General features: G+C 36.6%; 1 protein-coding gene across 1 annotated transcript in view; it reads left to right on the top strand.

The window, feature by feature from the left end:
- The window catches only part of gpc5b (glypican 5b), a 42,658-nt gene that overhangs the window by 8,400 nt on the left and 10,284 nt on the right, over nucleotides 1–23,974 (top strand). The window contains exons 6-8 of the mRNA XM_079891578.1: nucleotides 277–399; nucleotides 8,660–8,780; nucleotides 18,331–18,466. Coding sequence (XP_079747704.1) covers nucleotides 277–399; nucleotides 8,660–8,780; nucleotides 18,331–18,466 — 380 coding nt within the window. The remainder of the gene's footprint in view (nucleotides 1–276; nucleotides 400–8,659; nucleotides 8,781–18,330; nucleotides 18,467–23,974) is intronic.

The following is a 23,974-nucleotide window of genomic DNA, read 5'->3' as shown; positions in this document are numbered from 1 at the left end:
TATTTTGTCATAAAAATTTACTTTGGCTGTCAGCCTAAGACTGTTCTAATGATTTAATCTCACATCAAATGAACGTGTGTGAGCAAGGAAGAACGCTGTCAGCATTCATAACAGTCACAAACAAGTATGGGAGACCAATTTGCCGCTTGTATCTATCAGTGTTTGGGCATGTTTGATTAGAGAAGCGTGATGACTGGGGCAGAACTGGTTGTACTGTATAATTATGCCTGGTTTGATGCTTTTTGATAACTTCCTGAATGCCTGAACTTCCTGCAGGGAGTTTATGGGCTACATTCAGCGATACAAATCGTTCTTCTCCACCCTGCCAGAGATGCTGTGCGAGGGGGAGGTAGTGATGGATGAAAACACCTGCTGGAGTGGAGAAGATGTGGTGGAGAGGTAAGCTCTTGTCAGATGAACTCAAATGTGCATGTTAATGCATAGATGAATATTGATCAATAACAGGGTGCTCTTTTTTTATTTGTCTTTATTACGAATACGATTTTCTTTTTTGTCAATGACCCATATTCCTGTTTTAGAGCCAAGAATATCATATTGGTAAGATTTGCACATTGCCATATCATTCTACATCATCATCAGTCAATTTCTTTGAGTGGCTCTGTATTGAAAGAAAATGGAGCATATTGAACAAAAAGAAGATTTCCGGTCTGGCTGAAGACTTATTAAAGAATGAACAAACATGAGAATGTTTTTGTTTTTGTCCAGACAAAGTCCCAAACTGATTGTAATTGTAGGCAATCAAATCCGATCTCTATCCATAAAGGTCTCTATCCACTCTGTGAGGTCGTGAAGTTCATAAGATGGCCAAGAGGAGTGATGGTTGCCATGGATTATCGTGGCTTTTCTCCAATCCTCTTCCGGACAGAAGCTTCATTCAGAAAGTTCTGGAGCTCTATTGTGACACAAATGAGATTCCCTGAAAAACACACACTCAAAATAAACATTTGCATATAGGAGGTTTCGCTAACAACATATGTTCATTTAAACACATTCTTATTTGGCTTCCGCAACACAAAATGACCACGACCACTTTGCTTGGATGGAAGTTTTATAATTCCAGATATATCCCCAATCGGGCCTCTTTTGCTCCTCAGCGTTGGCTCAGAGGTTAGAGATCCCACTCCCCACCCACCCCCTGGACAAATTGCCCCATCGCCATCCACACTATGGCTGTAACGCAGGGCTGGCACCATCCATACTGGGGGCCCCCAGTGGGACAAACACAGGGTAGTCCTGGAGACAGGCCATTGTTACCAAGGAGAAAAAATGACTAGCTTGCTAATCTTTTTCTAATCTTTTTTTGTTTTTGTTTTGTGGAATTGGTATTAAGACAAGACAGCTTTTTATTACATCAAACTGAATTGTTTTGTCTGAAAGAGAAGGATTTGGTGGTTCACTACATGGCATCGATTGGCTGCAAACAGGTCCAATATAAAATGTAAACTCTAAATTTAGCAAATCCCACATGTTGGCATTTTTGCCACATGGCATTTAAGTAACCACTAAATCTTTATCTTTCAGGAAATGTAAATCAGTGGGAAATAACAAAAGCATGCTTTGTATTTTCTAATACAGAGATTCCAAAAACTGTTAGCAAAGAAAGAATGGTACATTCTGCTGGTACAGAGGCTATAGGCTATGTTTGGAATAGAATACTAGCATACTGTTTACTACACACTGAATTACAAATGTACAAATGTGAACAGAACATGCTAACAGCAATGCAATGCTAACAAAATGATAGTATGCTATGTATACTATCTTTCTATGTACTTAATAATACTAGTAGTATAGTAACTAACTACTACAACAATGTTTTTTTAACAGTAGTATACTATGTTTGTGTCTATCACTTCCCTTGGAATTACAGTTTGTTCGTTTTTTTAACCATTTTGTGTAAAATGTCAACATTTGACTCATTAAATAGTTAAATAATGATTAAACAATGAGAAAGAGACAAATCCCGGCTGATATTACTCAGTTCACTCATCACATTGGAAATGGAAAGTCAAGTTGTGTGCAGTGCATTGTGGGATATTCCTTGCTGTGCGCTCTAAATTTTGTAGTAGTAGGTCATCTGGATAATCCAAGCTTGCAGATCATTTGCATTCTGTGCACAATATACATTATATACACCGTAAAAAAAACAGTGAAATTAGCATGTTAGCATGCTGTTTACAACCTCTTTAAAAGAGCCAACACTGCCCCCCTCTGGCCAAAGTAGTTTTCCCCATTTAACGGCTTGAACCTTTTGTTCAGTCCATCATAAGGAAGAAAAGAACTATGATTGCATGTTTTTTGCATGACCATAATGTATTAGCCATCTAAAAATATTCTGCCACTTGGTCATAATAAACAGTGGGTCAAAGAAACACATTGAGCGGAAACATGTGTTCACAATATGGCCAAGCTTTCACAGTGACACCAGTCCAAAACATGCATTTTTAGCTTGGACTTTTCAGGTCCATTTGTATAGCTATGTACAATTTCAAACTGAGCGAACAAGGTCATTTTAGAAAATGCTTAGCTGGAGTTGTGGTTCACCTCCCACTGCACAGTGAAGTGTATGAATGTCTGTTTCGTAGGATGGTGGAGTTAACCAAGGAAATGTTAGCATGTCTTATAACTTGGTGTCAGCCAGAATCCAAGTGACTGGATATGTGAGGTTACTGTGGAAACAGAGTGTTTTTGTTTTCATTTTAGGCAACTACCATCCCTGGTCAAAGTCCTTTTGGGTCGTTCATAGTTTCTCTCTCTTTCTCTCTCACGTTTTGTCCATTACTGCCGCCACTGCCAAAATTTCACCCACATCAGAGGTGAAAGGATTGGAAAAGTATGGCCTCTGCCGACTGTCAATCATCATTAAACGCTACAGCCTCGTTCTCAATGTTGTGTTCATGACTGATTTGATGTGTGTATGTGTATGTGTGTGTGTGTATGTGTTTTCCTTTCCTCTGTGCTCTTACACTGGTCGTATCCTCCATTACAGCTCTATTGGATGATGTGTTTTCACTGAGGACTCGCCCTTGTGCTAACCATAACACTTCTTTTAGTTTTTAAGAGCTTAAGACTGAACATGCTACTTCCCTGATGAAAGCTGGTTTAATGGGGTTTAGATAGTGTTTAGCTGTACAATTGGCCTAAAGCTTGTAGCTCTGTTTTTAACTTCTCATTAGATAGTCCACGATAATCATATTAGCTGGTCAACCAGCCATTATGTTTTAAATAAACCACCCTGACAGCCTTAACTTGGTATGAACAATAGCTAACTGGTTTGTTGATAGTCTAAATGGTTTAGTATGTAAACACAACTACTAGATTAAAAATGGAATTTCCATTTTGGTGTAGAGCCTGAAAACTGTCTAAAAACTTTAATTTAGACCAGTGGTGAACAGCTTTTATAGGTGATTGCTGCTTTTTTTCAACTGGATTTGTTGAAAACATTGTCTTGAACCACGCAACTTTGCTAAGACCTAAAAGGCTACATTTTACAAATTAGTAATTGAATTTCATAGTTTATTTTTCTTACATTTGTTCTTTTCCATATAAAACTAACAATCTGTGTAGCATGTTCAGTTTAGCCACACTATAGGTATACTTACCTCCGAATGATAATAATGCTAATGCTAACAGACACAGTGTTTGGTATAATAAGCCTAAAGGCCGGAGGTGTGTTTTATGTGATAAGAATCATAATGACTTAATTTCAATACAGCACTGTAATTTTAGCCTATTTAGCACCTGTTTCAACAGGACTGTGGGACTTTTGTGCAACTATTTGGTGAATTATCCACTGAGGCCATCTGGAAACCTAGTAAACTATCTACTTAGACAGCCTTTTTGTACATCTTCACTATGTTTCATAGCCTACAAATGCTACATGATACACAGTATTTATAGTGGCTGATTGACCTGAAAACCTGTAACGGATACTGCAACTGCATATAGGATACCCAGAGCTTGTATTACAACTTTTTATTGAATTACTCAATTCCAAACAGCTGCTTTAATACAGAACGGCACTGTTAGCTTTGTGCAGTTCAAAGCTGACTAGATATATTACAGCTGTCCTACATTAGCATGGGCCCTTCCCAACTTCATAGACCACAGACAATAAATAGGATGGAAAACTAGCAACCAGAAGGTCTTACACCCGGTTATTACACACATGAGAAGGCGCACAGCTGAATTCATGCTGACGTAAGACAGGATAGCATAGCTTACTCAGATGCTAAACACTAAAGTTGTGTATTGTAAAGAAACGGACTTGTTGAAATATTAGCATATGGCATCCGTTTTGGCTGCGTTTTGATGCCAAAGGCAATAACTTGTTGAAAAGCTGTTCTGAAAGAACGGAGAAACTTCTAATGCACAGCTCATGAAGAACGGATATTGCTAGCTCATTAGGTGCTGAGTTTCATAACCTTCTGAGCAAACAAATGAGCTAATCCAGTATAGCAGATGAATTTAATTGGAGCTTTACTCCTCACAGTGTTATATGTGTGTGGTTTCTTTGGGAAAATAAACAGCGTTTAGTCAAAGGGGAACTCCAAACTCTTTGGTCTTGAGCTGGGTAAATATTTTCTCTGATTTTTTTTTCTGGTTTGGATTCATTTAGCTGCTAATTATTGTGAGAAATGTGGGTGACTACAGTGACAAGCCCACCGCACTGAACTGTAAGACCCATGTTCTCGCTAGCACATCTGTTTAAAGAACCTGATGTTCTTTGTTGCTTATTTGAAACAGTTTGTCTGTGTCATAATCAAAGTATTTTATGAGGTGGCTTGTTTGTTGTGGTCTTTGTTTTGTGGAAAGGAAACTTTTCAAGGGAGAGCAGGACTTTTTAATCGGTATTTGATTGGATTGTGTGGGGGTGAAACGTGGCAGGCTATGCTAATATTAGTGGCGCTCGCTGAGGCAATTTGCATTTACCGTAGCTAAAACGCAAAGTACACTTCAGTTTTGATGTGAATGTTTAAAGCGCGTTCATACCAAGGATATCTATAATAACAATAAAGATATAGTTTTAAAAGTTGTTCTAAAAGTGAAAGAATAGCAGAGTTAGCATACTTAGCATAATAGCGTACTTCGTGTGAGTGTCTGCTGAAAAATATAGAAGGCGAGTGGTCATTTCAACAGTCATAATATTGTACATTTCCTTAACGATTTCTATTTGTGATTATCAGAATCTTAAGGTTGGCTGTATGTTTTTTGTAACACAGATTGTTTCCTCTTTAATTATGCGCATACGGATAGGTAATTTGGCGCACCGAAGAAAGAATGAGCCTTAAAGAGTTTCACAGAGAAATAATATCATTGGAATCACTTTCACACTGATTTTTTTCCAGCTGATGAACGCTAAAAACATTGGCAGCCAATCATAATCCTGCTTTAAAGAGATTTAGCATTTAAAGCGGCAGATGACAGAGCTGCAGTGTATGCTTATAATAAACAGAACAATATCGTTAGTTGGAATTGACGCTAATATATTTATCTTTATAGTTATCGTTCTAGGTGTGAACAGGCCTTTAGTGTATGTGTACATCCAAATGCATAGACTAAAAAGTTTTGTCCTTCTCCAGTGTCTGCTCTATTTCTCTCCAGAAGGAATGATTGATATAAATGTGTTTGTACTAAATTAAACTAGAGTTGCATGTATCCCTTCACATAAGCACTCATCAACATAGGCATCGATTGTTGTTGCTATCACCAGTAGTTTGTTGTTCTGGCTCATCTGTTTAGTTTTTGACTGTAAAACAATGGTCCCAGTCAATGTTGCCACCTTGTGGACAAACTAATTATTTCCAAAAAATGAAGGTCGAATGGGCAAGCTGAGCGTACAGAGTATGCTTGTGTAACAGAGGCAAGCTAGTAAGAGCTGTATGTATAAAACCTCACTCTCCTTGCCTTTGAGAGGCGTGCTAGCGACTGATGCTAGAGATGCTAAAGACTGCGGTCTTTGGCATTCTTGTTAGCGTGCCTGCCTCCCATGCTAGAGACACTGGTTCAAATTCCGCTCAGAGCAGGTTGAGTTAGTCTGGTAACATTTGGTGCCGTGACCCGGATGCGAGTGAGGTTTATGGGGGTAAGTGTAACGGAGGCAAGCTAGTAACTGTTGTGCGTGTAAACCTCACTCCCCTGGCCTCAAGAGCTAGAGGCTGAGGTCTTTAGTGTCGTTTTTGCATGCCCGCCTCCCATGCGGCAGACACCGGTTTGAATCCAGCTCCGAGCGGGTCGAGTAGGACCGGTTACACGTGGGTAAAAATCGGGCTATGTGTGTAGTATGCTGAAAAAAAAAAAAATTATATATATATATATATATATATATATATATATTCTTTGGCCTTAAGGAGTTTCTCAAGTCTGGATATTTTTGCCTGGCAAACTAACAAATCATATACAATAATAGTCCAGAATATTGTAGAGACTTCAAAGTGTGTGTGTGGTTTTTCTTTTTGGACTTGGTTCAGTACACATCCACCTAAAAATGCATCAGCAACCACCCTTAAAACCCTAGCAACCAGCTAAGAATGTCCTAGCAAAACTGAATGTAATTTGCTTAGTTAATTTAGATAGTTTAGTTAATTCAATATGCACAAAGACCAAGGACATTTGTTAAGGTAGAAAATAGGGCTGATTTTAATGTGTAGTAATACACTATTCAAAACCACTGATAGATTTATACTGTGGTTCATCAAAAATGCAACACACTCAACGTGAAGTATGTCATGGAAATGTTATAGTGATACTTCGTATGAGTGTCTGCTGAAAAATATAGAAGGCGAGTGGCCATTTCAACAGTCATAATATTGTAAATTTCCATAACGATTTCTATTTGTGATTATCAGAATCTAAAGGTTGGCTGTATGTATATTGAAACACATCGAGCAGATTGTGTCCTCTTTAATTATGCGCATACGGATAGGTAATTTGGCGCACCGAAGAAAGAATGAGCCTTAAAAATGACAGTATCCACAGACAGCTCATTCTTCTTTTAAATAAGCCACATAATCCGCTCCTCTCACACAGTGAATACTCACATATCTCATCTCCACCGTACCTGCCGCCAAAAGGCATTTACGCATGACAGCTAAAAAGCACAAACCAACAAACAAGTCTGTCTCGCATCAGTTCCTGACAAAGTGCTCCCACCTTGCAAAGTGAGCCGTGTATTCGGATGCTGTTCGGATGCAGCATGAGGTGTCTGGGGTCATTATTTATTCACTTAGATTAGCTGTGGTGAAAACAGCGGGGCGATTCTCCCACAAGCATTCATTTATTGATGTGCAGGCACACTGCTGCATTATTCTGCCCCCCTGCCGTGGTTTATATGCCCCCCACTGTTAACCCTTTGATCCGTCCGTCTGACTGTCTGTCTCAAGGACATTGTTGCAGGAAATAGCTTCTGTATGATAATCTAGCAATTGCATAGACAAACAGTTTTGCATACATTGAGGTATGTTTACTGTTCATGATCTGGAAAATTGCAACAGTTAAAAAAGGTGTTGCTTTGCTTTAGTTTTTGTCTCTTGATGAAAAGTTCCCTTACATTCATAAAACATTTTGTCACGTCATATATTGATGAATTTAATTTTAATTAATTTGTAAGAGTAATGTTATATGTATGATGTACATTCTAAATATGATGTATATCATAACATTTTAGACATTCTAATCTCCTAGACTCCTTTGACTTGGACCAGAAAATAACCACCTAGCAACACCCTAGCAACCACAGAGCAACATTCTGGATATGATTTAAATTATGTTAAGTTTTTTATTTACATTTTGGGAATTTTTAATTGTGGCCTTTAAAATTTTGCTCCTTTGACTTGGACCAGAAAATAAGCACCTAGCAACGCCCTAGCAACCATATAGCAAACATTCTGGATATACATTTACTTATATTATCAAGATTAAAGAACATTTTTTGGCTTATTGTAGTCAATAAAATCCCTGCAGCTTTACATGCCTGTAATTTATCCATACCAACAATCATCTCTGTATTTAAAGTTCACACTCTGTGCTTAATCAAAGTTTTAACCTATCTGCCCTGCCCGAGCTTGACCCATTGATCTTATAGGCTGCTGAGCATGGCACTCTGACAGTCACCATGGCAACCAATGTTGAGATGTCCCCCCAAAGAGTAAAGATTGAGAAGGCCTATCGAGATCTTTTAATCAAGTTTGTTTCCTCATCAACATCCCTTCATTAAAAATAGAATTCTCAGGGATCCATGAAATGGTTTTATTGTCCATCTACCCAGATGAGTTTATCGCTCACTTGAATACTGTTTAGCATGTAATCATGTTGTGTGGACTGTCTTGGTTGCATCGACTTGGCCTTTGTTTAAGGCCGCCCTCCATGATCTCTAATATAAGGGCGCAGAGTCAATACCTACATTTGCAGCACAGTTGTGTCTTCAGGCTTCACTGCGGGTTTCGTAATGAATCATTTATGTGGGTGAAAAGGCTCTATGAGTGTCCGATTAATCCTTGGGCCTGTTTCTAATAGACAAGCCTTGAGCATTCCCTGAATTTTTAGGACTCCAGAACTCAGAATTAGGAGATCATTATCAGTACAAATTGAGCTTGATTTCTGTGAAGGTAACTTATCTCTTGCTCTGTTTCTGCCACAGTTATACAGGCCATGTGGTGGGGAATGGACTGCAAGCCCAAAGACAAAACCCAGAGATAAAGGTCAGAAGTGTGGATCCAAACTTGGTCAACGTGAAGGAAAAGCTAGAGCACTTTAACCAGGTAGGTCCAAAAACATCTGAGGTCAGAGCATCCATCCTGCCACATTTGACCCAAACGATATGTTCTTAACCCTTACCCTGACCCTCTAACCGTAAGCTCAACAAAATCTTTGTATGACAAAAGTCTGTATCTCGAACAACTTTGAGGAATTGTAAGAGATTTTTTTTGGTTGTTGGGAAAAATTGGCTTTGTTCATGTAGAGTGGACGTGCACTGAGCAAATCCTGAAAATCAGGAGGTTGAGCCCTTGCACACGTTACAAATCAGTTGAATCGACATGAAGAGTTTAAACCAACATTGTCCAAAATGTTTAGATAAACTTAAAACTGATCAGGTGCTTGTAATACACTATCCATGCCACGACCAATTCACAACTTTTTTCCTTAGATACGAAAAATCTATTGGGAGCTTGATTGACAAGCTAAAATCATAAATGTATGCCTAAATTTAGAGTGACATGCTTTCAGACCGAAGATTTGTCTAAAATTTTTGGCAGTTCTGCAGTACGACTACAAAGTTCCTACAATGACCATCGATCGAGGAACCAATGAGCACAGCAAGAGCTTATTTGTGTTTTTTGCTGTAATTTTGCATGTCAATGCGGATGTCAGAATGCAATTGATAAGTCAATGCTGTCAATCGTGACGTAAGTTTGCTAAGATGCATATCGGATTATCATTGACCATTGATCAAGGTCTCACCATGGTCAAATCATACAATCTGACTAGTAACAATCGGATAAAAGAAGTACAGCTTTGGCTTGTGTGCATTCCTTTTTATAAAACATTCACTGAATGTTTGCTTTGCAAGCCAAAGAGAAGACATTAAGAACCGCCAGAAGCGCTAGTTTCAAGCTTGCCCACCAAACAAAAATAGTCTTGGCCAACTCAATGCCAGCGCACATGTCAAGAGTGGTGAGACGGTGTCATTAGGCCAGGGTTTGCTCTGTGATCAGACTAGAGCAAGATCAGACCAAGAATCCCCAGCAGGAGTGTTGGAGACCTCTTTGGCATGATGACAAAGTCTGTCACTCCTGCAGCTGCTTTTGGGAGGGGACGGAGGGCAGCTCAGTCGGCCCCCATTTTGTAACATCTTTCATTGCTCCATTAAAAACAGACGTTCTGGTTCCACATTATGTCCAAACCTGACCCAGCCCTGGCCACATTGCTTTGCTATGAGGACTTGCGTCACTGACAGGCAAGAAAGCTGGGAAAGTACAGTAGATTTGTGTCAGGGGTTGAAGAGAAGGTCACTTTGAACTGCTTCTGAAATTATTCCCATTATTCCCATAGGTCATCAAGCCCCTGTGAGGTCTTGCAGAGTCTCACATGTTTTTTTGCTCTCATAGTGACCTGTGGTAGTTTTTCGTGGCTGGCTGGTATTTAATTAACCTATCCATGTAAAAACTGACAGGTAAAATACGTCATTGATGTACAACTAATGCTAATACATAACCTTAAGTTGATACCCTTGCAAATAAAATCAGGTATTAATTGAATTGTAAAAAGTGGGAATGAGATACCAGAATGGAGACTTAAACGTAAGTTGAGGAATGGGTTGAAAAATACACTAAAAGTGTACTATCATACTACTCTTCCTATATGGCAGTAATAGTAAAAGTTTTATGCTAGAATGCATTTCTGAATTCAACCAAACTCTACGCAAGTATGTGAATGCAGATTCTTCTAAGTACGTAAGCTTAATTGTGTGCCTTGTTTATTCAAAATGCAATGCTAGTATATTTTGAGTGTTTCCGCAAGTCTGTCTTCTTCTGTTTCCTCTTTCAGGTTAACTATTGTAAACTGAAAAATGCTGCCTCTTCAGGTAGCACAGAGAGTTAGGTTGTGTCCGAAATTGCCCCTTATAGCCTTAAATATGGCACTATTTGAGGGGACAGCCATTTGTAGTGGTGTCCGAAACCGTAGTGGACATTAACAAGTGCACTCATTCCCACAATGCACTTCAATAACGAGTGTACAACCAATGTATGCTAAATGGCTAGAGAATACCCATAATGCACCTTGCTTGATAAGGGCAGTGATGTAACAAGTCAGCTCAGCTGCCTTAACTTTCGGACACAGCCATAAACTTACCTGAATTCGATTTAATGACATTTTAAGGTAACTCTATCGCCCCCTTGAGTACACAACAATAATGACTTCTTCATGAGTTTTTAATCAGCGTTTTGTCTTGTTTGCAAGTAAAAAATATTTCAATCTTCAAAACAAATTGCATTTACTGAATAAGATATTCAAACTTGTTTTCATAGATTGTCTTGAATTATAACTGTATTTTGTCTTTCTTCAAATAAGTGAAAATCTTTCATTGCAGAAAGACAAAAACACATTTTATGAAAACAAATCTTAATATTTTAAGCAATATAAGTAAGTTATTCTTGTTTTGAGGTTATTTGGATATTTCAACTGGAAGATTACATGAAGAAAAAAACTTTAAGAAAAGGATTTTTTTTTTCATTGTACTGCGGGTTGTTACCAATTACAGATCCTTTTCAGAAGTCTTTGTTTCATATGTATTATTGGCCCCATATAAAGTGTCCTGAAAAGAACAAGTGACACCGAATACTACAAAAAGTGTCACAGGGTATCATAACAACCTGCCGTCTTAAGTGTCACTTTATGCATTTAGAGGTGTGTGAGATCTTCCAGCATCTTCATGTAAAAACCAGAACCTTAGTCCCAGTCCATCTCTGATCAACGCTTATTGAGAAATTAATATTGCAACGGCATGTCCCAAGAGTGAGCCATCTTGCGCTACAGGGAAGATTTATGTGCCTCATGGTTGAGTTTACATCAAAGGTCGTCATTATTTTTTTCTCTGAATCTTCTCTGCGTCCTTTAGCTTTGAGCGGACAGTATGATATAACTCTCTTTTGCATAAAGCTAAGTAATTTATGAGCCCTCCCCGCAAAAATGGCGAATGAAGAAAACCCCAGGCATGACTTACGCAGCTGTATGAGCCGCGATGTGTCACAGAGGGATGCTAATGAGTATGAATGCTTTCATAACCCGCTATCTAATGTAAACATACATCAACACGCAAACAGGTACAGTATAAGGCATGCAAGTGGATGTGTGCATCATATTTCAGTGTGATTCGAAGACATCCAAGTCCTTGTTGTTCGGTATAGTTATGGATAGTTCACCGTTAGTCTTTTCAAACTCGTATGATGTCATTTTTTAAAAGAAGAATTTTAAAGGATCTTTTTTATATATAGAAAACAAATGTCAAGTGTTAGTATAGACCAAAAACCAGCATGAAGCACCATAAGGCCATGTGTCCACAAACGCATTTCTTCCCAAGGCTAGCGTATTTTTCCAATTTTTTTAAAACACCAGCACCGTGATGAGGCGCTGAACGTCTATTTCACGCTGAGTGTTCTGCATTTTTTTTCTGGTCTCCGAGTTGAATAATATTCAATTTTGGGTAAAATGCAGCGCTCAACACTGTCACTTTTTATCCAGCCATCCAATCACAGTGGAGGAGGGGCGGGACAAATACAACACCGACCAACCATCATATTCTGCTTGTACTACAATAACAAACGATAACAACAATCACATCTCTTTATCCAAAACTAGTGCCAGAGCAAGTGCGTTACATTGTGTCGATATTTTTATATTCAGAAACATGCTATTTGTGAAATCAGATTCTAGTAACTATTCAACCTAGCATGTTGCCTTCGCTTACGACAAATATAGAATGGCGTTTTAGTGTCAATGATGTCAAACTTTGAACAATGCATCTGTAAATAACAACTTCAGTTTCGGAAAAGAATTGCATTAAATCTTCCAAATTTCTCCTTTTGTGTTACACGTAAAAATAAACATGGTTGGTTGGTTGGTCATTTTTAATTGGTTGATTGGTTGGTTGGTTGGTTGGTTGGTCATTTTTAATTGGTTGGTTGGTTGGTTGGTTGGTTGGTTGGTTGGTCATTTTTAATTGGTTGGTTGGTTGGTTGGTCATTTTTAATTGGTTGATTGGTTGGTTGGTTGGTTGGTTGGTTGGTTGGTTGGTTGGTTGGTCATTTTTAATTGGTTGATTGGTTGGTTGGTTGTCAAGTCCTAAAATTTTTTATTGTAATTTCAAACTTTATACCAATAACAGTTATATTTTCCAAGTAAATCTGAAGGTGTTTAGTTAGTTAGTTAGGCAACATTTCTCATTTTATTTTAAGTTGAAGTCCTAAAATTAATAAAACTAAAAATGACATTGAAAAATTAAAGCTAAATAGAAATATTTGAAACAAAACCACATGTAATAGAGTTATAAAATAATAACAAAAGCACATTAAATAAACTTAAACTAAAATTAAAACTGAAAATATAAAAATAAAAGCAAAATAAATAATATAATGTAGCAGCGTAGATAAAAAAAAATAACACAGAACACTTTCTGCATTTACTTTGTTCTCAAAAGTGTTTGGATGTGTCTTATATGTTGATGAATTATTGGTCTGTTTATCTGACCCCTGCCGAACACACCTCGGTATCGCTTTCCTTTGACCATTAGAGGTGTATCTCCCGTCCAATTGATGAGGCCTGTTGTCAAGGAGACGCGGGTTTGACAAAAAAGACCCCCAAAGCATCCTATCGATCCGTTTACATGACTGGGGTCTTGAAAGTGCAATGGATATAGGAAGGGAATTTGTTTCCTGGATGACTCTGAATTATGCAGAAAATCCTGCTGTAGAAACACAATCTTTTTAGAGACTTAATGAAGACTGACCATGGAGAGCTTCGAATATTAAAGCCAATTCACCCAAAATTCTGTCATCATTTACTCACCCTCATGTTGTTCCAAACCTGTATGAATTTCTTTATTCTGTTGAACACAAAAGAAGATATTTTGAAAAATGTTGGTAATTAAACTGTTTTTGGACCCCATTGACTTCCATAGTATTTTTTCTATACTATGGGGGTCCATTGACTGTTTGGTTACCAACATTCTTCAAAATATCTTCTTTTGTGTTCAACAGAAAAAAATAACTTCATGCAGGTTTGGAACAACTTGAGCTAATATATTACCCAGACCCACTACATACATAAAAAGGATAGCTCTGTATAGTTCATACATGACACATTTCCGAAAAAGATAATAAATACATAACAATAGAATGAATAAAATACGAAAACATAAGAAATAAACACAGTAGCGCGTCACACACTAATTTGCATAATACCGTCCGCGATATAGTGGGAGACCTCGAGTACCGTAATTATCACAGTATTCACACACATGGATTCCACCACACTTCTCTCCAAAATGCTCACGTTTTAGAAACAACACAATTTTTTTTTTTTTTTGTGGCGCTCTTACTCTTTAGTAATGCTTGATTGCTTAGGCCTATATTAGACATTTTGCATGACAGAAAATGTGCTGTCAAAAATAAAATACCAAATATTATAATCTCTATGTGGTAATATCGACTTCACATATTTGGATTGCCTCTTGTCTGTCATAATGTCACGAAGTCTCGTCAGAGTCGTAGTCATACAGCAATGCTATTTTTAGTTAATTGAAATAAGAATAGATGTTAAGCTGTGGTAGAAATGGCATCCAGATGGCATCTTTCTGGAGCTGAAAAAAGGAAGAGGAGAATGGTTGAGGAAGAAAGACAAGCTCAAAGTAAAGGTATGTTCTTCTGACTTTTATAAATAGTGCGTTATTTATTGCTGTATTATTAGTTTTAATAATAATAAATGTAACAATGCCCATGATCGCAGACAGGCAGACATGGAAAAATTGGGCCACATTCAGCGTGTTAAGAATTATCTACCCATGCATTTTGTTTAGATTTTTACCCTCTGATGAAGTTATCGTAGTTGTTTAAATTAAGACGGGCCATCTCAGGCCTAGGTGACGGGTATAAAGAGCACACAAAATGGCCGTTTTACCCCTTTTGATATGCTAATTATGCAATTAATTAAATCATTTTTTTCATATGTATGTTGAATGCTACACTTAATACATATTTATAAACTTAAATATTGAAATTGTCGTCTCATGTGCTTTCTCTTCTTTCATAAAATTATGACAGTTTTTACTCCAGTGGGGCCAATTTTCATGATCTTGCCTAGGGCCCCACAACCCCACGGGCCGGCGAAAAAACTTTTTTTTTTCTTTTTTTTTAGCCAATCAGAAACACTTTGTTTGCTGACTGGTCTATGGAGGGCGGAGTTTACTAGAGAAGGGGGTGAAAACATGTGGAACACCCACTTTTCACAATCCAATCAGAAAAATGTCACAAAACAGAAGCAAAAAAGGTTGAAAATGCCGCTTCATGTCATTTTAACCTTGATTTCTTTATCTATCTACAGTAGGAGGAGATGGAATGAAGTCAGAAACTTTAATCACTGAAGTATTTCAATGCAACCATGTCAGTTTAATACCAACATGCTCATGACTCCGCTTGGAGGGCGAGAGGTCTTTCTTTAATTGTTTCTTCTCTTATCACAAACAAAACAATTAAAATTTAATGTGCAGCTAAATTGAATAATGAACCAGGCAAGGTAAAAAAAGAAAGCACTAATAAGTATGTCGCTGTTTTATCTCAATAGAAGGGGGTGGATGCGCTGGAAAAGGACAGTCTGTTCGCCCTGTTGTTGCCATGGTGTTCGCCTGACGCGTGGCATAATTCATTATACAGCAGTTAATTAACAGTCCCCTGGGGAACGATTTCCACAAAGTCACTATGCAATTTGATTTTGTTGCGTTCCTCCATCAGGGAGAAACATAATGCAAGGAAAGTGAATTAAAAATGTGCTTGTACAATATACAATCAATGAAATCTGAAATATTCATTGTTCAACTTTTTACTAATAAGTTATATTTTCCAAATAAAACTAAGGATTTTTTTTATCCTAACCAATCATAACTACAAACTTTATTTATTTGTTTGTTTGTTTGTTTGTTTACCATATGGATTTTGGGCCTAGTTTTTTAAATGGTTAAATATTATATATTTTTTTTTATTATTTAATACAATATTTAATAATATTTCAATAATCATACATTTTAAATAAATTACATTATTAGCTCATACATATGTGTATGTACTGTACTGTGTGTATGTATATATATATATATATATATATATATATATATTTCATGTTTTCTTATTGTTGTATTGTTGTGTATATATATATATTTCATGTTTTCTTATTGTTGTATATATATATTAGTGCTGTCAAATCGATTAATCACGATTAATCGCATCTAGCATAAAAGTTTGTAAATATATATAATATATGTGTTTGTATGTATGTATGTATATATATATATATATATATATATATATATATATATATTTATTTATTTATTTATTTTATTTTTATATATATATATATATATATATATATATATATATATATATATATAATTAAAAAATATAGAAATATAATACCTTAACTTACTATAAAAAAATAATAATGTTAATAATAATGTGAAAAAGTATGTTGCAGGGCCTAAACTTGTAGCATTTAAACTGATAAATTTTGATTGTTAGTGTTTTATTTTTTAATTTACTAGACAAAATAGTAGAGAATTTTAATGTTTGCCATTTCAGCCATAACATAAAAATCATTATCGATTTCAACAAGAAGATTTTTTTGGGGTCGCTTATTTTCTGCATTTGTCAAGACACACTTGGTAGCCACACCCACAGTAAAATCTCATTGGTCCAAAATCTTGCTCTACTGAATATTAAACATCAGTTATGTTCTGATTGGCTGTGCCTGTCAGGGTTCTATGAAGTTGTTTTGCACTTCTCTGTGTTAAAAACAAATTAGAAAGTGTGACAGAATATGAAAACAGAAACAATGGGGAGCCAGAAAATAACTGAGTTAAGATGTTGTGAATTATGCACAACTCCGATTCCCAGTGCTGTTTTCCTAAACAGTTCTGAAATGCCTCGCAACCGCACGTGTTTAATATTTTCTCGCTGTGAAAATGGAATTTGCACTTGAGTGAATCCACGTTTGGTGCAATGGAATGCTGCTGTTATGAGCCTTGACTTCTTGCCTGGAAGCCTTTGTTGGAACACATGGGGCTATTTGGTCGTGATGGGTGATCTCGACTCACTTACTCGCTTCAGAGGGAGTCATTTCAGGAAAATTCCACTATTACAGCTTGTGAATTTGAGAACAGAGCTGCTGTAGTTGTTAGGGTGCACCAACTGGAGCTTGGATCAGGTTGGACATTCCCTAGAAAGAACTAAAATATATAATATACATATATATATATATATATATATATATATATATATATATATATATATATATATATATATTCATTGTTCATAAATATTTTTATTTTATGATTTTGTAAGCATATTGCATAGCTGTGCTTGTTTTATTTGTGCTAACGCAATGAAACTCGCCAAATTGTGCAGACATACAGCCTGTCAATTATAAATTATGAACACAGTGAAAAACCAGAGAGACCCAACAAAATATTAAAGGGGTGGTTGATTATGATTTCATTTTTCTAACTTTAGTTAGTGTGTAATGTTGCTGTTTGAGCATAAACAACATCTGCAAAGTTATAACGCTCAAAGTTCAAAGCAAAGGGAGATATTTGCTTTTAAAGAAATTGCTTTTTAAGGACTACAATAAACGGCTGGTAGGGATTACACAAGCTTCCGGCCGGGTTAGGGACATCACCAACCCTACAATTTACATAAACCCGCCCCCTGAACACGATTTATAGATTATCATGACAGAATATGCTAATCAGTGACTAGAAGATAACTACACATAAGTTAATAAATTCATCAACTAACCATTCAGAAATGTCCAGTTGCTTCTACATGTTGTCACTTCTTCTTGAGTCTCTCCATCATTTGAACATAAAAGGCTAAAAGTTTTTGAAATTTTCAGTGTGTATCTGTGTGAGGAGGTAATCTAAGCTCCACCCCCTGTGCTGGGAGCAGCAGCTCATTTGCATTTAAAGGGACAGACACAAAATCTCTGTGGAGTATTTTGAGCTAAAACTTCACACACACACTCTGGGGACATCAGAGACTTATTTTACATCTTGTGAAAAGGGCATTATACCACCCCATATATATATATACATTACCGGTCAAAAGTTGGGAAATATTTATATTTTTAATGTTTTGAAAGAAGTCTCTTATGCTCATCAAGTGTGAATTTATTTGATCAAAAATAAAAAAATAAAAAAACTGTAATATTGTTATTAAATTGTTATTAAATAATGGTTTTCTATTTGAATATAATTTAAAATATCGTTTATTTCTGTGATGCAAAGTTTTCATCAGCCATTATACTCCAGTCTTCAGTCACATGATCCTTCAGGCAGAAATCGTTCTAATATGCTGATTTATTATCAATATTGCAAACAGTTGTGCTGCTTAATATTTTTTTATAACCTGTGATACTTTTTTTTCTGTGATACTTTTTGATTTTTTGGTAAATAAAAAGTTGAATAATAAATAAAAAGTTGTTAAGATTGAATCTCATAAGAATATGTGTCTGATGGTCCGCTGTCCTGTGATTTACGTTTTGTCACAGGAGATGTGGAGTGAGACGGGTTTAGGAACAGATGGTCGTGAGGATGTCGAGACCAGCGGCGGCGGCATGGCAGAAGGCAGTGGCGAGTGCGATGATGAAGACGGCTGTCAAGGATCGGGCCGGGGCGACAAGACAGGTGAGTTTGCTCGTCCTCTGCATCTGCGGCTCAAAGCCAACTGTCTCTCTGCATTTACTTGATCTACAGGTCCCAGGAGAGGACGTCCTTCCCATGTTGCTAAGAAACCCAGAGCCATTTACTGTCTTGTGTTTGTTTTAGGAGGTCAGTCTCTTCTCATTATTTACAGTGCCGATCACAACAGGGCTATTATAAGCATAAATCTAAACAAAATTGGATGAGGTTTATGTTAAAAATAATTGTAAAAAATACACTTGTTTTTTTCTTTTCTTGTTGTTTTTCGGCATCGATCAAAGTTAAATTGAATTAGGTTTATGTTAAAAACTAACAAACAAAAACAATTCCCCTGGTGGTGAGAAAAATAAACTTTTTTTTTTTTTTTTTTTTTAAGCATAAATCAAAGCAAAACTGAATTAAATTAGTTAAAACCAAACAAACATTTTCCCAGTGTGGTGAGAAAAATAAACTTGTTTTTCTTCTTTTAAACAGAAAACAAAACAAAACTGAATTAAGTTTAAGTTTAAAACAATAACTGAAAAAAAAAAACATGTTTGTCAATTAGGTCAATTTAAGAAATATTCTTTGAAAACAAGTCTTTTCTTCCGAAAGTTTGCTTCTCAAGTAAATTTATTTTGTGCGTGAGGTCATTTTGAGTTTATCTATTGGTTTCATTTTATATCATATTTTATCATTGAAAACAAATGCTTTATAGCTAATTATTACGCTTAAGACTTTAATGGAACAGTATTGTCCTTAGGTCTGTGCTCTACTTAGTACGCTGGATGCACTCAGGGGTTGGACTAAATAATGGATTTCACCTTATAATAGATGAGTAGAATTGTGTGTAGGGAGTTATTGCACCATTTTTCAAGGAACGCCCGCTGTTCTTTTACTCTGTTGCTCAGAGTCCAGCCTCGGTGCTGCTTCTATGAGGTCATGCATCTTTGTCCATTGCTCTCGGAAACATTTCCGAATAGTATCCATGCTTTAAAAATAATCTGGCTTCGTATTTGTTGAGTCGGGTAACAAAGCACGGATTGATTTGGCTGAGACTGTGTTTTTTGGGATATTATCCCATGAAATCATCCTCAGTCTTTAATTAAATGTATCTCTTCAATACATGGGCCCTTTTGACTTTTAAAATATATTCCTGTTATGTATGAATGTTATCTATGTTTTATGTATATGCTATGTATTTATTTATTTATTTATTTATAAATTACTTATTTATAACTAAATAATTATTGATTGGTTTATAAATAAATAAATAAATAAATAAATACAAATATTTATTTATGTTTTACCCAATTATTTGAGTACTTTTGCCTTTTTTGATTTTTTTTAAATATACTAATATTCCCCTGTTATGTATGAATGTTATGTTGGTTATATACATATGTTATGTATTTATTTGCAATTTATTTCTTTATTTATAAAAATATTTATTTATAAATTAAAATTACAATTTAATAAAAAAATAAAATGTATTTATAAAATTATAAATACAATTATTTATTAATTGATTGTATGTATGTATTTATTAATAAATACAATTATTATTTATACATTTATATATATATTTTATATACTAAAATAGTGTAATTTCCACCACATCTCAAATTATGTATTGTGTTTAAATCAATAAATAAAATAATAAACAATAAAAATGAAAAGCATTTTATGTATCCTAAATACACACAAATAAATAGAAAATTCACATTTTATTGGCATAATTTGACAAAATTACAGCTTGACTGGAAATGACACATTTTATTCTTTGTGTTAGGATTTTATTAAACGTTTTATTTTGATTGTGTTTCTTTTGAGAGTTTAGATTTATTTAAAGTGTATAGTTTTATGATATAATTTTTACTAAGTGTTTTATTTGTTAATCAATTTTTATTTACTCGTGACTCCTAAATTTGGGAAACCCTGGTTTGGATTATCATAGTTTTAAAAATGCAATTATATTTTTATGATAGATTTTCATGTTTAAAATTGTAAGTCTGGGTAAATCCAAGTAAATCCATAAAGTCTAAAAGTAGTAAAGCAATTTTTTATTTTGTTGTACCTGGATATAAAAGTTGGTTTAGTTGAAGAAAGAACAATTACTTTATTGGCACCAAAACCCTGCATCTTTCGATTTCATGCCAAAATGAAGAAGTGATCCAACAAATGTCTTTCTCCTGTTACCCATGCGGACAGTTTTTCAACAAGAGCTGTCGAGAACGAATTGGTGACAAATTGACAAAAGTTACCGTTACACTTTTACCAAGGTATCCTCACTTTTAGTGATTTTTTAATCTATTTTTATTTTCCCAAAACCCAATGGAATGAATTCCTGGCTTGGCCGTTTTATATCCCTCAAATCCCTTGAGTTGATGAAAGAACGGATTGCTGAATGACAGCCCGACTCATCCGGGGTCATGGAGGTATAGTTTCCCCTACAGCGACCACAGAGCTGGTCATAATCAATCAATTATTCATTTTGCAGGAAACGGTTCATTAACGGAGACCAGAGCGTTATGATACCCACCGCTCCGTCTCTCTCGTCTTTCTCTTCATGCTTGGTGTCTCTGTCCAATGATGCTGAGATAAGCACACAGACAAGGCTTGCAATTTGCATTGTTTGTTTTCTTCGAGCATACCTTGTCGTAATTGACCGTGACTATGACACACACAAATAAGCATTGCTGCAGTTCGGCTCAGCCTCGGGTGGATGGAGACCAAACTCGAGGTCTGTTTTCTGGTGTGCTTCCGAACATGTAAAAGGAATGGTCTTTTTTTTTTTTTTTTTTGCATGCACCTCCTCAGAGGTCCATAAAATTACTCATTGATCGTTTCCTGCTGAACCTCAAAGATTCAGATCTGAGACGTTTTCAGTCACTGTCTGCGTCAATAATGCTAATAAGGCCTGTTTTCTTGAGCCGTTTGCCTGGATACACACACAATTATTGTTTTTGGAGTCGAGGTGGACTTTCTCTTTGAATCTGTGGCACTTTAGATGGTCATTTTCTTATAAAAGTTTAGGCAAAAATCAGTATGATAATGTTTAAAATGGTTTTAGATGGAGTATAGCATGTAACACTATAGGACACACCACAATGCCATGGCTTCAAATGCCCTTTTGCTACAAGTTTATCTGTTTTCTTGTTTATTTATTCCACTTTTGTCCCAGCTTTGTCCTTTTTTGTCCGTCATTAGACCTCTGACTCTGCAGCGCGCATGGGGAATGTGGTATTTAAAATGTAATTCTATCCAGCTGTTTATGGAACCAGAGTCTGATAAGCACTTGCTGAGGCTGTAACCTCCAGCCAAATGAATGAAATGAAATCTCGCAACACCACCAGTGTGTGTGTGTGTGTGTGTGTGTGTTTACTGTTTGTGTCCCCACATCTGCAGTGTGTGAGTTCACAGTTTGGACTACCTGATAGCCAGAATGTAAAAAACAGGGCCATATATATATATATATATATATATATATATATATATATATATATATATATACACTCACCTAAGGATTATTAGGAACACCATACTAATACTGTGTTTGACCCCCTTTCGCCTTCAGAACTGCCTTAATTCTACGTGGCATTGATTCAACAAGGTGCTGAAAGCATTCTTTAGAAATGTTGGCCCATATTGATAGGATAGCATCTTGCAGTTGATGGAGATTTCTGGGATGCACATCCAGGGCACGAAGCTCCCTGGACATGGTCAGAAACAATGCTCAGGTAGGCCATGGCATTTAAACGATGCCCAATTGGCACTAAGGGGCCTAAAGTGTGCCAAGAAAACATCCCCCACACCATTACACCACCACCACCAGCCTGCACAGTGGTAACAAGGCATGATGGATCCATGTTCTCATTCTGTTTACGCCAAATTCTGACTCTACCATCTGAATGTCTCAACAGAAATCGAGACTCATCAGACCAGGCAACATTTTTCCAGTCTTCAACTGTCCAATTTTGGTGAGCTCGTGCAAATTGTAACCTCTTTTTCCTATTTGTAGTTGAGATGAGTGGTACCCGGTGGGGTCTTCTGCTGTTGTAGCCCATCCGCCTCAAGGTTGTGCATGTTGTGGCTTCACAAATGCTTTGCTGCATACCTCGGTTGTAACGAGTGGTTATTTCAGTCAAAGTTGCTCTTCTATCAGCTTGAATCAGTTGGCCCATTCTCCTCTGACCTCTAGCATCAACAAGGCATTTTCGCCCACAGGACTGCCGCATACTGGATGTTTTTCCCTTTTCACACCATTCTTTGTAAACCCTAGAAGTGGTTGTGCGTGAAAATCCCAGTAACTGAGCAGATTGTGAAATACTCAGACCGGCCCGTCTGGCACCAACAACCATGCCACGCTCAAAATTGCTTAAATCACCTTTCTTTCCCATTCTGACATTCAGTTTGGAGTTCAGGAGATTGTCTTGACCAGGACCACACCCCTAAATGCATTGAAGCGACTGCCATGTGATTGGTTGATTAGATAATTGCATTAATGAGAAATTGAACAGGTGTTCCTAATAATCCTTTAGGTGAGTGTATATATAATGCTTATTTACCCTTTTTATATTTTGATGCATAGACCACATTACTACTTTGGCAATGTAGGATCACTTGTGTAGGGTTGAAATTTTAGGACAATACCCGAAAGGTTGTAGGCTTGCATCTTGCCAGGGTGATCCATGAAATTTCATCATCGCGCCCTTGAGCAACACACAACCCTAGGTTTCTCCAATGGGACTGTCCTTGTAATAAGTCTACTGTATGTTGCTTAACAGGCCGAGTCGTGTGGCAATAAAAGAGTCAAAGCCAAAATGAAGGACTCTGATTGTTCTGGCCACTAGACCGTCCTCCATTCTCCCCAGCTTTCCTTTGATTAATTAAGTGACATCTACACCGTCGCTATTGAATCACTGTTGTTGAGAGTGAGCGAGGGCTCATTATTCAATCTGCCAACTCAAGAGCTCCGTGAAGAAGATCACTCCAGCTTAATATATCCATTAATGCTGTTAATGTGCAAGGATAAATTACAAAAGAGAGTGTGTGTTTGCTTTTTGCGGCGGTCTGGGTTAGAGTTGCATTTAAGCGGGTGTGTGTTGGGTCTGCTGCCACAATCATCTCTTGGGAATCGTGGCTTGGGTAATGAAGGACTCATTACTGATTCAAGAAGGACCGCGATAGATACCTTTACACCCCCAACCTCAAGCCTCTAGTGAAGGTCAAACAATACCAGAGGCTGTGTGTATGTGTGTGTGTGACCCGAATTTGTCTTTTATGCAAATGATCTTCACTTTTAGCACAACACCATGGGATTCTTATTTTAATTACATGATATGAGTGAAAAAAGAGGTTTGAGTTGAAAAAAATGAGGATGGGATCTAATTTGATCTATTAGCAATTGATTGGGTCATGAAAAGTCAATGTTAAATGCCAGAATTGGCATTACAAGTACGATATTCATGATATCAGGTGAACTTAATCATTTCTAAACGTAATTTTAGAGGT

Source organism: Squalius cephalus, assembly GCF_949319135.1.
Source record: "Squalius cephalus genome assembly, chromosome: 13".
NCBI classification, from domain to species: domain Eukaryota; kingdom Metazoa; phylum Chordata; class Actinopteri; order Cypriniformes; family Leuciscidae; genus Squalius; species Squalius cephalus.
This window is presented reverse-complemented; position numbering and strand designations above follow the sequence as displayed.